This window comes from Botryllus schlosseri, chromosome 6, assembly GCF_051294905.1.
Source record: "Botryllus schlosseri isolate E-star chromosome 6, Bs_hap1, whole genome shotgun sequence".
NCBI lineage: Eukaryota > Metazoa > Chordata > Ascidiacea > Stolidobranchia > Styelidae > Botryllus > Botryllus schlosseri.
In genome coordinates this window covers 27,030,870-27,045,653 of record NC_137241.1, presented here as the reverse complement: position 1 = coordinate 27,045,653, position 14,784 = coordinate 27,030,870, and the positions used below count along the sequence as shown (strand labels likewise).

The following is a 14,784-nucleotide window of genomic DNA, read 5'->3' as shown; positions in this document are numbered from 1 at the left end:
AATGAAAATGTTGAATAACCAAAAAAATCAAGTATATTCTGAACATAAATTTTGCATATATAGTAGTATATGGATATGTGACCTAACACATACGTATAGGCCTATATCCATCATATAATTTTGCGCGTTCATCATCTTTTATTGAATCTTCTTGCTGTCGTCATATTGCTCACGCGAAACACAATTTCCCCACCTCAGTTATTAAGACACGGTACGTTCAATTTGTTATCGCAATAAGTCATGCACGTATGAGTAAGTTATTACGAGTTGTGGGTTTGCGAAATGGAGATTAGTTGGTCAAATGTTGACCGTGATAAAGTGGTCGATAGCTGAACGAGTCAGTTCGAGTTGACTTGGCATCCGATGTCGGGATACGAATATATTTAGCTACTTAATTTATAATAGGATGGCAATGTCACCAGACATGCTTTTACCGGTAAGGGTCCAATTATAAGGTCGTTAATTCGCATGCTCTTTGGCCCTTACTTTCTTTTCCCATACGTCGTTTTTAAAGCGGGTGTAGTGAAAACGGTGTGTGTCAGATTAACCTGTATTTCCTTGGTACAGCTTCACATAATTTCAGGATGCTATAAATTTTGAAGCTTGGCGCGTGGGACTGGTGGCTATCCTATGTGTACAGAGCCACGATTTTGATTGATAGGTCAGCCAGATGCCGGCTTCCAAGTATATAAATGCGTCGAGTGAGTAAACGAGTCAAGCTGCCACTTGAGGCACAGACAAAGTATCTGTTTACGATCTCGCTTGATGTAAGCGACGTGTTCTTGACATTGGCGTTGCTCAAACCGTTCTTTGCGTATCAAGTATTGCGGCTTTCCATTTGTCGAATTTATTTATTATGGTACCTCTATACTAGGGTTAGGATGCTGACTGCTGGTGCATGCATATCCATAGTACATAGCAAAGGTCTCTTGATATAGGACTGGTTGCAGTGTGCCGGGCTGGCAGTTAGACATCGGATACAAGACATCAAAGAACTGATGGCGCTTTCGGCAACAAAGGTAACGATGTAAATAGTCTAATGTGAGCGATTCGTAAATGACTTCGAGCTCGGTGTTTCAGACAAAGCTCCAAAGTCATACAATCACTCGTTTTGGTTATATACGACTCGTGACAGGAATCTTGCTCTCGAATGTGTTCGCCATAGCATTGCGGGATGTTTATATATTTCAAATTATACTCATGTATACCGCAGTGAACTTGTGGTCAATCTGATCCTACAGCGTCGTTAAAATTTGGAAAATGCTAGGACGAGGTCTACTGACGCGTTGTTCATCACTCATAAGTTAAATTATTGGTATAGTTAATCCGAGACATATGATTTTGGGTCCAAGTTAGGATAATCGGTCCCGCCGTATACACCTCCAGATGGCACACCTGGTGCTTAGCGCCGATATAACATTTTGCATTTAAAATTACATACTAAATATATATGCAGATTGCATATAATGTCTAGACATAATTCAGCGATATTTATGTTCGATTGTTCGTGTATAATGGCGCGCAGTATAATTTCCCTGGTGTATTGACAGAGTCATAATTGGCTGATGCAACGACCCCCCCTCCGAAAAGTGAAAAATTGGTATCAAGTTGGTTCATGAACTCATTCTTGAAGAGACTGGATTACTTTTGAGTTAAGAGATGCCCACTTTCCAGCAATAAGGTACACCAACTCCTGAAAATAGGCTACAGCTCGATCATAACTACAGTAGTTCCACATAGAATTTAATTCTGCACCATCATAGTAGGTGTTGAAAGATTTGAAAGATTTAGTTCTGGTTTTGAGCAGGAAATATTAAACCGGTCAAATTCTTGTTTTTCAGACATCTGTGGACATCCCGTCTCCGTCCATATCAAACATGAACAATAACTCGTGCGTCAGTGAATGTAACCCGGAACATATAAGAATTTCCAGCGTGCTAATAGCATTTGGAGTCGTGGCAATGATAGAGAACGTCTTACTGATCTTTGTCGTCACCTCCGTGAAACTTACAACGAAAAGCAAACTTCTAACATTCCTGTGGAACTTCTCGCTCGCTGACATATTCATTGCATTTACATTCGTCTTTTTTCATACAAGGACAATTGTGACGTGTCCGAAGGTATACACGTAAGTACATCTGTATACCTGCATAGCTGTATGGTTAAGTATGTAGCTTATTTGTGCTAGTAGTTGACTGGACAGGTGGACGTTATGATATCCTCAGCAAAGAATTAGAGACTAGAAGCGGACCAATCATCCGCCCATGTATAGTGGAGGCTTCCTAACTCTTATTTACTCAACTATATTGGATGATAATTGGTCAGATCGTTGATGGAAGGCAACTAGTTTTCACAATAAATTTCAGAACAGCAATCATATCATATCTTGCCGTAATCTCTGCACTGGCTACATATTCTATGCAACACACTTTTAAATAATTATTACAATAATATTTTTGGAGTGTAATAAAACCGAAAACTGAAAATAGTCTGAACCGATTACAACCTAATATTCGACTAAACTCATGATCACCTATAGTATTTGGCGCATTTTGCATGATTGGTAACCATAAGAATACGCGATGGTAAACACATTATGCATTGTAATACTGGGGAATTGGCAATATAATGTTTGAAGGTTTCCACTGTGGATGCATTCGTGTGTTTGCGGGAGCGTCCAGCTTTTAACAAAGTATACCATTCCATTATTTAACAAATAAGCTATGCCGCTTATATTACACTGAACATTCATTCCCTACGGAAAGAGTTTATCACCGTGAAATCCTTGTTCGAACTGTTCTACTTTCCACAATTCATAAACAATCTTCATGTAATTTACGACATAATGATAGTTTTTAGCAACATTTTTGGTGTTGGGTTACGTTCGTATCGGGGCCCCGTCATGCAATGACAATTTCATGAATAGACGATGCAACACGAGGAAACATTGGCCCCAGAATAGAAAGGTACAACTTGAATTGTGCAACTCGCGAAACGTAAATACAACGATAACGGCGATACGGCATTTCCATTATCACGTCAGATTAAACTGGGAGTTGAAAATCGCCTATAGATAATTTTCGCTGTACTCCGACAAGGCGACAGGAAACATGGAGAGCCGCGGAACATCGGGGACAACAATATGGCTGCAACTTGGGTTCGAGTCCGACCGAGGTCGACTTCAGAATTCCAACCTAAGTGTTGGAGGTTTACCTAGGCTCCTCCTCACCATCTCATCAGCTTGCGTGGTGTCTTACAAAAGCCAAGAAAGTGGGTCGTGCTACAAGTCGGCAGATACGGAATCCAAAAAATAAAATAAGAAGGAATATCTAAATAAATGACCATAGTCGACAAACACCATGAACACCACAGACAACAACATGACTGAAACTGTGCTTGTGCAATGACAGCCACCTGAGCCACGATATGAGTTTTATAATAAAGTTACGGGCAGAGCGCTCGCAAATCACAGTAACCGCTAGGGCTGGGCAAAATCGAGTACCTGAGTGATTCGATTCTGAATCGAGTATTTTGCTTCGAGTCGAGTCGAGTAATCGAGTATCACTTATTATGACGTCACATCAGTTTGGGAGATGACAAAATTCAAATATGAACTTTTAGCCTACCACAAATAATATAAAGCCTGTCGTACACCATGTAAAGGTAATTTGCAGCATTGCAATACGTGTAACGCATGCTGTCATACGAGCAATCGAAGTTTCAAGGCTTCCAGAGCTGAAAATGGTATCGAATTATAATTTTTGTCGATAAATTTACTCTTCTTGACATGGAGCGCAGGATTTCAGTACTCGAAAAAAGTCACCTTTTACTACTCGACTCGAATCATTAAGACTAATACTCGATTCAGATTCGAGTACTCGAATCATTGTGCCCAGCCCTAGTAACCGCAATCAAAGCATAGAACTATATGGACGATATAGAACTCTCGTATTATTGCGGTATGACGTCACAATATCCCAAAATCAATTGGGTGGAGCCTACGATACTTATCGTAGGCCCTGATTGGGAGTATCGAATATTTCTGGTACACCGATAATTTAATTGATGTCAATGTAGCGCACTCAACACTTCAGCACATTTGTTTTATCGGCATGATTTCATGCGTGAAAACCCATGATATATGTCAATAGCTACCACCAATATTAACAACTTTAAAATACGGCGTGACAGGCTCTCGACGGAATTGCTCATAGGCGGGAAAACGAATGCCAAATCAATCAGAACGGGCCCGATCAGCATGTACCCGATCGTGAAAATACGTTCCATATTCACTAATTCATCTCAAAGTCAACGTAGGCAAAAGGAACCCCAACACTAGGGTTACCATACGTCCTCTTTCAAGAGGATTTATCCTCTCTTTTGACTTTTTTGAAAGTGTACTCTGAGGACGCCCTTTTGTCCTCTTTTTTGAGATTTTGTTCTCTTTTTGGGGATTTTTTTTTCGAGAATTTTGGTCAAATTTGCGGCCAAATTCGACTGAGATGCCGTAAATCAGCACCGAAGTAGTATTTTTTCGGGAGCTGAGCCGGAAAGTTTTTTTTAGTCAATCGACCACGAAGTGGGAAGAATATACCATTTTTTCAGGATTTTCCACCGGTTTTGCAAGTTTGAAAATTTTGAAAAAGTGTCCTCTTTTCAGATTTCCAAAATATGGTAACCCTACCCAAGACCACAGATATCGCACGTATGTTTTGGTCTTTGAAATTATTTTAGCTGCAGTTCGAACACGGTGGTTTTCTGAAGTAAATGGCAGCTGTCAAAATTTTTCTCAATTGTGTCTTTAATTTGAGACCACATAATATTTTGAGCGCAGTGCCCCTTGAGCGGGAAAGATGACCTTTTCTTTTTAATAGTCATCGCCTCGGCTAGCTTTTTCATAGAGGGACTCTTGGCTTGAATATAGCCCGAAGGGGTTCAAGGTATGACAAAAGGTTGGGAACCAGTGGTATAATGGCTATTGTGGGTATAGAGCACGTCAGCGATTCCGATCACCGAAACACAAATAGAACTTACATTTCGGTTAGAGATAAACGTTCCTGAAGGATGAAATAGCCTACATACTAAATATGACCACATTGCTTACTCCGCGCTCTCCGATCATTGCTATACGTCAACGAGCTTCTATACGAGTTATAAGGAGTGGGATGTATTGGTTCTCACACTAATCCTTCGACAACAGATGAACTACGGAGTGCGCCTGCATTGTTGCCTCAAATAATTCTCTATTACGATTGTGGTAATGGCGTATTAGAGTTTTTGTTGACTTCAAGGAATAACTTTAGGGTACTTAGTGGTAACGGTTGCGTTCGTTCTAAGTCGAACTTTACTCTATATAGCTGTCCTCATAATGCCAATATCGCGGTTGGGTATAACATGTACAATGTATACGTCATGTAAGAACTGAACATTGCACAATCCTTGGTAATATTAGTTTTTAAATTGGCTTCTGACTCAAGGTCAAGACCTTTAAATAATTTATAGCAATAAAATATTGATCATTCTTTATCCATAGGGAGAACTTGGGTTAATCGTCCGGTCCCAGGTGTAACCCGTCTAGATTTACACGCAATCAGCGTCTTGTTATCGCCACAGGAATCCGAAATAAACCATCTCTTATTACATTACGTTACAGATGCGGGCCTAGTCACATGTGGGAGATGTTTGGCATCCAAGCAGTATTCATCACATCCCTTCTAGCGTCTTACCTATTCGTGATGGCGGTAACCGCAGACACTTTCATAGCAGTGACATGGTCGCTGCATTACACAACTCTCGTGACCACACGGCGCGTAAAAATCGCGGTAATCTGCATCTGGACGTTTTCTGTTGCTATCTCGCTGCTGGGGATTGGTCTGATGTTATGGTGGAACCGTCCGAAAGGACACTCGATCATGACGTTCGTTACGGCGTCGTTGTGCATGATGTTCGCGGCTGCCGTCATCGTGGTGAATATCATCATCGTCTGGTCAGCGTGGTATAGCGTAAACAGAGGTAAGAGCGCACACCCGTCGACTCATCAGAATATATATTATTCATTCTTTTCTTAATTATAGTCATATAGTGCGTAGATATATATACTTCGGTGACGCAACCAGCTACTGAACAGAGATGGCCAAAGTTGTCACATATAGTAGAAGCAGTAGTTACTATAGTAACGTCATAAATCTCTAGTCAAGTACAAGTAGAAGTAGTGATTTCCAAGTAAGTATTCTAGACATATAGTTATGCATGAAAAAAAAACTGGAAACTGTTACGTATTATATAAAGTCATAAACGATAGAGTAAGTATAGTACCGGTAGCCCGCGAGAACCCCGTGAGAACCAAATGAGTCGCCCGCGGTCGCAGTAGCAAATATTCAAATTTAAGATTTGAAAGTCAAACTGGAGAAGGGTTTCGTATGAACACTGAACAGCAGTTACATGGGTCAGTTGACCCTAAGGAACATACGAACGCAGTTTTCGAACGGGGTGTTGCTCGTCTTCGTCCACGCGGAGGCTTAACGGGAATCTAGTTAATATCGATGTGGGGATTGGCGCTTCGGCCCGCAGTGCGGCAACTCAACTGAGCCCGTAGACCAGGGGTGGGCAAACTTTTGAGCTCGCGGGCCGCATTCAAGATCTGAATCCATTCGCGGGCCGTAGGCTACTATATAAAATTGGGATTATAAACCAAAACGCAATATTGGTATTTGATTATATAGTGAGGACATGGAGATAATATATATGCTTATTTAAAACAAACCAAACATTGCTTTGATGATATCGTACACGCATCAGAAACAGTGGCTAGATTTCATAGGCTGGTCGACCTCAATAACCAATTTGTCAAAACTATAGAGATGAAAGTCGGTTGTCTCGATTCTTAGAACAGGATTGAAATTTAAGTGAGCAGCGATCCGTTCATAGATTTACTAATTCCACTTTTGGTTCAGCTCCAGGACACACAATGCTGACAGCATCATAACCATGTTAGCTTCAAACATGCTTCTACTATGTGCAGATAAAATATAAATACCCTAATTCTACGCATACAGAGAACGAATCTACAAAAGACACACGCGAATCGCTTTTTATAAGCACATCACTGAAATAATTAAAACTGGAGTGGCCAATCTGAAATCACACTCGCGATCCGAATTATGTCGATCTCGTTTAGGATTACTGTGATGTTTAGCAGTTGAAACTATTCATACTGCGCTGGCCTTGAGATCGGGCTGTCGCGCCAGAAATTGGACATAAAAATAATATAGGAAGTATTTACCTTAGAACAGTCGTTTTCAAACTTTTTAAGACACGCCCCCCTTATGATGGTGAACGATTTCGCGTTCCCCTTATCATCGTATCACAAAACGCAACCAGGATACTAGCAAATCTAACGGACAGTTTGATGGCATGGAAGGTTACGACTGTGGATGAGAGATTTTTAAATATGAAATTCAGACTAAATACAGAGCAATAATAATGAATTGGATGTAAATCGCGCGGAGCATGAAAAAAAAAATTCCGTTGAGCTCATGTTCGCGCCCCCTTCAGATGCTTTCACGCCCCCCCCCCAGTTTGAGAACCAATGCCTTAGAATTATCATGGTGAAATATAGTAAGAAAAAGTTTAATCAAGTACCTGCATTAAATCGATTTTTAGTACGCATCTTATCAATATTTGTAATAAGTTTCTTCAGACTATCGCAGGCCGCACAAAACGGTGTTGCGGGCCGTAGTTTGCCCGCCCTTGCCGTAGACGGTGGTGTGACTCCCGGTTAGAGATTGTCATATGTTCTTGATAAGGGGCGGAAACCCTGCCCATTTTTCTGAATGTTTAAGTGAAGAAATCCAAATGTGAACGGATAAATGGCGGCAGTAACTGGTAGTCAGTCGCAAAACCTACTTGAGAAGCCTATTGGTATGTAGAAATAACACCGTAAATTACTACACAAGTACAAGTTAATAAGTAGACATAGTTTTGTTTGAAAAACGTGAAGTAGAAGCAGATGTAGTCTAAAATCGTAAACACTTGGGGTAGTAATGCCAGTAAGCAAAATATACTTGGAATACTTCGAAAAGTAGAAGTAATGCGATATTGACCACCTCTATTACAGAGCTACTGCAATGTGTTCCCACTCTTCATGGGGCTTCAAACTAAAACCATTGGATTTTATCCGAAAGATATAAACTGTAAATGAATTCCTACGCCGGATCTCCCTTGTCCGCATCATGTCGCTTTAATTGCTACTACAACTAATGTGTTAAGACTAGAGGTCGACTGATATTAATTATTGCAGGCCGATACCGATTATCGACACACTCATATAGCCGATTACCGATAACATGAGCCGATAATAATATGGGAGGAGCAGAGAACCATTTCCACAAAAATATTATATATTAGGCAAAGATGGCACTTGTACGTGCCACAGAAAGCTGTAGAACAAACAAGCAAACTGAAACCAGAAAGAATTGTTGCTGAACTCTGCACAACTGTATATTCATTGAAATTTAGGCCACCCAAATTCAAAACGTGATACAGAATTGTAGATCAGTCTAGTAGAGGTGGATTGTAATGCAGGAAGCACAGTTTCTCTGTATGTTTAGCGGTTAAGCTTGTCTTGCAAGTGTAATTTTTGACATATTTTTGATATAAAATATCGGCCGCGATATCAGCCATCAGGCCGACATCGAATATATGTGAAGTTCCAAATATCGGCCTCGATAATCGGTCGACCTCTAGTTATGACTTGCCCGGTTCAAGTTTACCAGATACAAACCCAGTAGAGGTGTTCACACTGCGGTATATAACCGCAATGCCGTCGTCTATCATTTTCCCTGTGATAATTCACGCACTATCGGTACATAAGCGACATTGAGACACGAGTGATGTGCGAGATAAGAAAGACGTCGAGGCGATTAAATACTCTAAACTCGAGACTCCGCGTATTGATATCGTATGAGAATGTAGGGAGGTATAGAACCGAGTAATATCGGCAGAGACATGGAATGTTAAGAATACTATCGCAACAAGACGATACATTCGACCTAAACACACAATAAGTAAATAATGCATATATTTGAACCGAAGCCAATATTAGTTTTACATAAGGCTATACAAACCACGCTTCTCCGCATGACGCTCAGCATTTCCGGGATAGCATGAAGGGATGGTGCAAGACTTCGAAAGCCTTACAACGCTACATCTGCACCTTCCTTGTCCAGCGACATATGCACTTGCACAATGCACATTATGCCCTCATGGTATGCATATGCACAGATCTTGTGTAGGTATATTATGCGCCATGTATGGGATACCATATGACCTCATGTAAGACAGGGTTACCATCAGAGGTGGTCAAAGTAGTCAAGAAAGCTTCTCAAGTAGAAGTAGAAGTAGCGACGAAAACATCTAGGCTACTCAAGTACGAGTAGAAGTACTTCTTCCATAAGCAGCCTAAAACTACTTGAAGTATAGAAGTAGAATTGACCGACTTCAAATCTACTCAAGTAAGTACGTAGTTGTGAAAACGATCGTAATTCGTGTACATGGGTTGTCAAAAAGTGCAAATTCACCTATGCGAAAGGTGCAGAGTTGATTCATATTGATACATACCAGGAGGTATCCAATTTTCGACAGTATAAGCATTCGTCCGCATCATGGGATGAAAATGATAGTATTGATATGGAAATGCGACACTAATCCTCTGTTTACTCGAACAGCACGTTTTAGAAAATATCATGGTATGGCGCCCTCCCCCATATTATAAAACCTGTAGTTTAGTCCAAGTGCAATACGGAGAAGTTGTATAGGATACGGTGTAAACACTTTGCGCGATTAGTAAACATCAATAAAAAATATGGTGGATCGTAAAAATGCCATACTGTGTAGCTTTATTTACGGAAATTAAAGGCATCACCACACTTGCTTTTATACTTCAACATCTTTGTTATCCAGACAAAAGAACTGATATCAATTAGTACTCAAAGTACATGATACTGGGAATTGAAAGTGAAATATAAATACTATATTTCTAGAAGCGGAACATGTATTTCATGTCTTTAGTCCAGAAAGTTTCGAAGGTTGGTATGCTAAAACAGCTCTAAAACTAAAAAAAGTCAGAGTCCGCTTTTCCAGATTAGGACACACCATGGACTGCTAGATTACGATATGATAAGTAAATGCTATAGCGAAACATCAGTTTCAAACGTTATGAGCCATAATATTATATACTGTGATGAAATATTTGATATGGCGAAGGGCGACAATGCGGTGTGAACGGAACGACGCCAATCCGCTACCTAAATAATATTCACCGATACTATAGTGAAATCATACTGGTTACGCCGTATCCACTGCGCGCGAAGCGCGACGAAAATTCTGGGCTTTACTCAAATTTTATGAATATTAAATGTTGATGCTCCATTAAAACAGCCCCGAAATTCCTCAGGCTCTCTTCCCGATTGATGGATTAAACTACTTCTTCTTGACAAACTGAAAATAGCGAAAAGTAAGTAAGTAGATCACATAATATTACGAAGTAGAAGTAGCGAAAATCAGATCTACTTGAGTAAGTACCAGAAGTAGAGAAAAACTACTTGAGTACTTCGAAAAAGTAAAAGTACTTCGTTACGGACCACCTCTGGCTACCATACATTGTGTGTCTTCGGCAGATGAAAATATAATCTGACGATTGAATGATTGATACGTCCTCTTTTGAGAGGATTTGTCCTCCTTTTTCAATAAATTGAAAATGTCTTCTTCTTTGGGAATTTGTCCTCTATTTCTATAAAAAGGATTAAACTGCAACTATAAAACGCGACCCCGACGCAGCGAACGTCAAGAGTTTCGTAAAAAAATCGAGTAAATCGAGAGTATTGTATCATCGAGTGATGACCTGTTTTTTATTAGTCAACACAGTGTACTATCGGTCGAAAATTGTTCAAAATCACTAGTTTTCTTGTCCGGTGCTGGAGCTTTCAGAATTTTGTAGGCTCTCAAAATATGGTATCCCTATTTATGAGGAGTTGTCTTCCTCTTTTCAAGAAATGTAAAATGGTCTTGGAGGACCGCCAAATGTCCTCGTTTTTCACAATTCGTCCTCTTTTTATAACTTTGAGAGTTAGGTGACTGTACATATGCAACTAAAAACGTCATAAAATAGACGTAAAAACTGGATTTCGACGGACTTGAAAGAACCTTAGTAGGAAATTTACAAATTAAAAACCGATCGCCGGTAGGTTGACAAAAATAAATAGGTCAACTCCAACAGATTGTAAAAATTTCCAAATGACATGGTTTCTCGTCCGCTATTTTAAATTTTATAACTTGTAAAAAGTGCCCTCCTAATATGGCAACACTATGTATATGCCGTCAAGGACAAACATATAAAACGTCCTTTTAAAAAACTAGTGCTGGGCACAATCGAGTGCTCGAATCTGAATCGTGTGCACCTGAGCGACCTTTTAATATGCATGTAATATTTGTTGAATTTATTGCAACAAAAATTTCTTCGCGCGATTCTCTGTGACTAGTTTGTACATGTGCGAGGGTCACTGTGTTGGGTATATACTATAGCCAACAAGCTATACACGTAAAATGTCGTTACTAAGATATGAATTAATCATGAAAATGTGCCGACCTTCATATTACACAAATTGGATGACGTCATATTTTGTTGTACGATTGTTGATATACGATGCTCTTTTGAATTCTCTAAGTTGCTGACGATTACCCCTGACTAGTGTCAGCCGAAAATATTCGGGTTCATTTCAATATGAATATACTAATCAATTGTATATTGAAGTTCTGTACCTCCAAGAAGCTGTACAAATTGAATTGAATTCATGATAAGATGTGATGTGTCCAACATTGGTTTGTCTGGAAAACACCGTCGGGTAGCGTTGGGAATTGGGATACGTCCTTGATTGGTGGATAATCCGAGAATTATCAACGAAAAACTCAAATAACTCCGCTTCTACTAGTTGGAATTGAGTCAAATTTGTTTTGCATCGTCTTTGAAGACAACTCAACAATTTCATGGGATTGAAAGAAAAATTTGAAATTTCTTCATAAATTAAAATTTTTAATTGGCTCTGCGGCGGCTTATACTTGTTAGAATTGAACAAATTTGGTGTGCAGTGTTTTTTAGGGTAACCTGACAATTTAATCAGTGAATTGCTGGAATCCCCCCAAAAAGATATTTTTGAACAACCCTAGTGTAGGGGTGTGCAGCGAGCAGGTGGGGGAACAAGGTACACAGGTATTTCGAGGTCAACCCCTTCCGTGCCTGCCGGGGCACATGAAGACATGAAGTTTTGGCTAAAATGCAGCTGGGCGAGGTGCGGTGCTAAAAAGATCGTCGGCGATAAAACCTTGGCCAAAATTGACCGTCGATGGTTGATCAAAACCTTCGATATTGATATTTCATTCCGTCGAACTGGGCGGCACCGAATAGTCACGTCCTTGCAATTTGAATTTCACAGTAATAGCCTACAAATGCCCACGGAGAAAAATAATGCATCACCAATTTGAAATCGCATGCGTCGTATATGTTTCATAAAGCTTTGTTGCCTATAACTGCTGTCTTCGCATTCTCTGATGTCAGACATCCCGTATAAACGCAGCTTACTAGTATTAAAACATACTCTACTCGATGTGTGGGGCTTGGGTCGCGAAATGCCATTTAAACTCAGATTTGGGCCGAGGTCTAATGGGCGCAGATAATAAAGTTAGCTCATCCGGGAGAATGCTAATCATGTGATTAAAAACTGCTAATCGGGACTCATTTTAGGCGGAAATAATGAAGTTAGCTGATCCGGACGAATGCTAAGCGACGCATAAAGTTGGAAAAGATTACGCGCGAAGACGCGTTATTGGATGTCAGTTAACAATTTGTTGAATGAAACAGCAGCCTGCTGCTGATAACGACACTGCCACTGTAATTGGTAGAATTATCATCATCGCGAAATGAAAGTCGTGTCCAATCAGTATTTAGTACGGTACAGCTAAGAAACGGAGTATATAATATTGATATCGCTCTGCAAGGATGGGTACATAATTCGTTTAGTGAAGCCCTTACCTAAGAGATAATCGGCACGGTCATTATCGGAATTATTTGCGAGAAGGAATAGTACGCAGTTTTTATAGATAACTAGTTAGTTTGTTCCAGTTATTTAAATCATGAGATTAAAACTAACTTTATGCGCTGCGATCAACCGGTTTCCTTAATCCTGGGTTGATAAATCCTGACGAATGCGATAACTGACTTTGTTGCTAATCCAACTTTATTATCTCCGCCCTAAATAGTTTAAGCAGGGTTGTAACCAAGTCACAAGGCACCGAGTCACAAGTGAATCTCACTTTTATTGTTTTGACTCGAGTCAAGTCGAGTCATTTTCAATTCACCGCCGAGTCAAGTCCGAGTCCAAGTCAGCGAAAAGAGGGTCGAGTCCGAGTCACGGTATTATGACTCGAGTCGAGTCCAAGTCATTGTGTTGACTGCTCAGTTTTCTGTTAAAGTCTTGTTAAACCCACTTTTTATAACTCTGTTTGGTGATATCGAATGGCTCGCATTTGTGATATACTATTTTCCTCACTTTTGGCAGATTCTGGTCGTATTTTCAAGTACCAGTACCAATAGACGAAATCCTAATAGTGTGGTTACTTTACTATTCTTCGAAATTACAATGAAATGTCGGTCTTGGCCGTTTGCGTCTCGAGTCATATGACTTAGCTCGAGTCATGCGCAATGACTCCAGGTCGAGTCAATACACAGATGGACTCGAGTTGAGTCGAGTCATTTTCGTATTTTGAGAAAGTGACTCGAGTCAAGTCGAGTGATCAGAAAATCGTGACTCGAGTCATTACAACCCCAAGTTTAAGAATCAATGACTTAGGTGCTATATTTTACCCAGCCATAAATTTGTGACGCCTGTGCTGTGCAGTGTGCATGTGTCTCAGTTACAAATAGTAATAGGCTAGGGCATCACATTACCGCAGAGAGCTATCCCTAACCTGCTAGTTTCGTTTTGGGCGGCTGCAGAGACAGTACCCCGATGCAGACAATATTTACACCCCCTGCCCCCAGATAATATTCAGAAGCCCAACCCGAATGCCTCGCGATCTAAATTTACACCAAGCTTCTTGGTATGCAGGTGTGAGAAACTTGAGGGACCGCCTTCAGACGGTGAAATCGAAGATGGTCAGCCCAGAAAAAAGAAGCTCCAGCCAGCGCAAAATCGCAGCCCCTCAATCGGTGCGCAGCCAAGAACGGCGTCGACAGAATCGCAAGCTGGCCTTGACGATGGTTATGTTCGTTGCGGCTTTTCTAGTGAGCTGTATGCCGTGGCCCATGACTTTGCTGCTCTGCGGTGACAAGAGAAAATGTTCAATCAAATGGAACAGTGACCACGTACTCGTTATGACTCTCATTCATGCGATCATAATGCCGCTGTTATATGGCTTCCGAATAGAGGAGGTGAACCGTAAAGTGAAAGAGATCTTCGCAAATATTGTGACGTATAACCGGTGACAACAACCACGTGTCACGTCACTGGAACTGACATTTGAGCTACGTATCGCACACCATATTAAAATCATATTTCACGTTCAATTGGTTGTCAAACCGGTTTAGGCATCAGCTGTACGTAGTGTCAGCTGGCTATATACAGGAGCGCGGCTGTGCGATAAGCAATTGTCATCGAGTAATCTGGATTTCAACTTTGGTAGCACTAAACTGCGTATACAACGAGTGTAGCGTAATAGACATCTTATAAAACA

General features: G+C 40.5%; 1 protein-coding gene across 2 annotated transcripts; it reads left to right on the top strand.

The window, feature by feature from the left end:
- The first annotated feature begins 291 nt into the window (after positions 1 to 291).
- Positions 292 to 14,617, top strand: LOC145441923 (melanocortin receptor 5-like). Of its 2 annotated transcripts, none has more exons than XM_080319879.1 (4): positions 292 to 436; positions 1,842 to 2,128; positions 5,654 to 6,012; positions 14,160 to 14,617. In XM_080319879.1, the coding sequence occupies exons 1-4, from the start codon at positions 407 to 409 to the stop codon at positions 14,534 to 14,536; spliced, it is 1,053 nt and encodes a 350-aa protein (XP_080176005.1). In that variant the 5' UTR covers positions 292 to 406; the 3' UTR covers positions 14,537 to 14,617. The 2 variants fall into 2 exon arrangements, with proteins under 2 accessions (XP_080176005.1, XP_080176006.1); XM_080319880.1 differs by lacking the exon at positions 292 to 436 and adding an exon at positions 485 to 1,019.
- Positions 14,618 to 14,784: the final 167 nt, after the last annotated feature.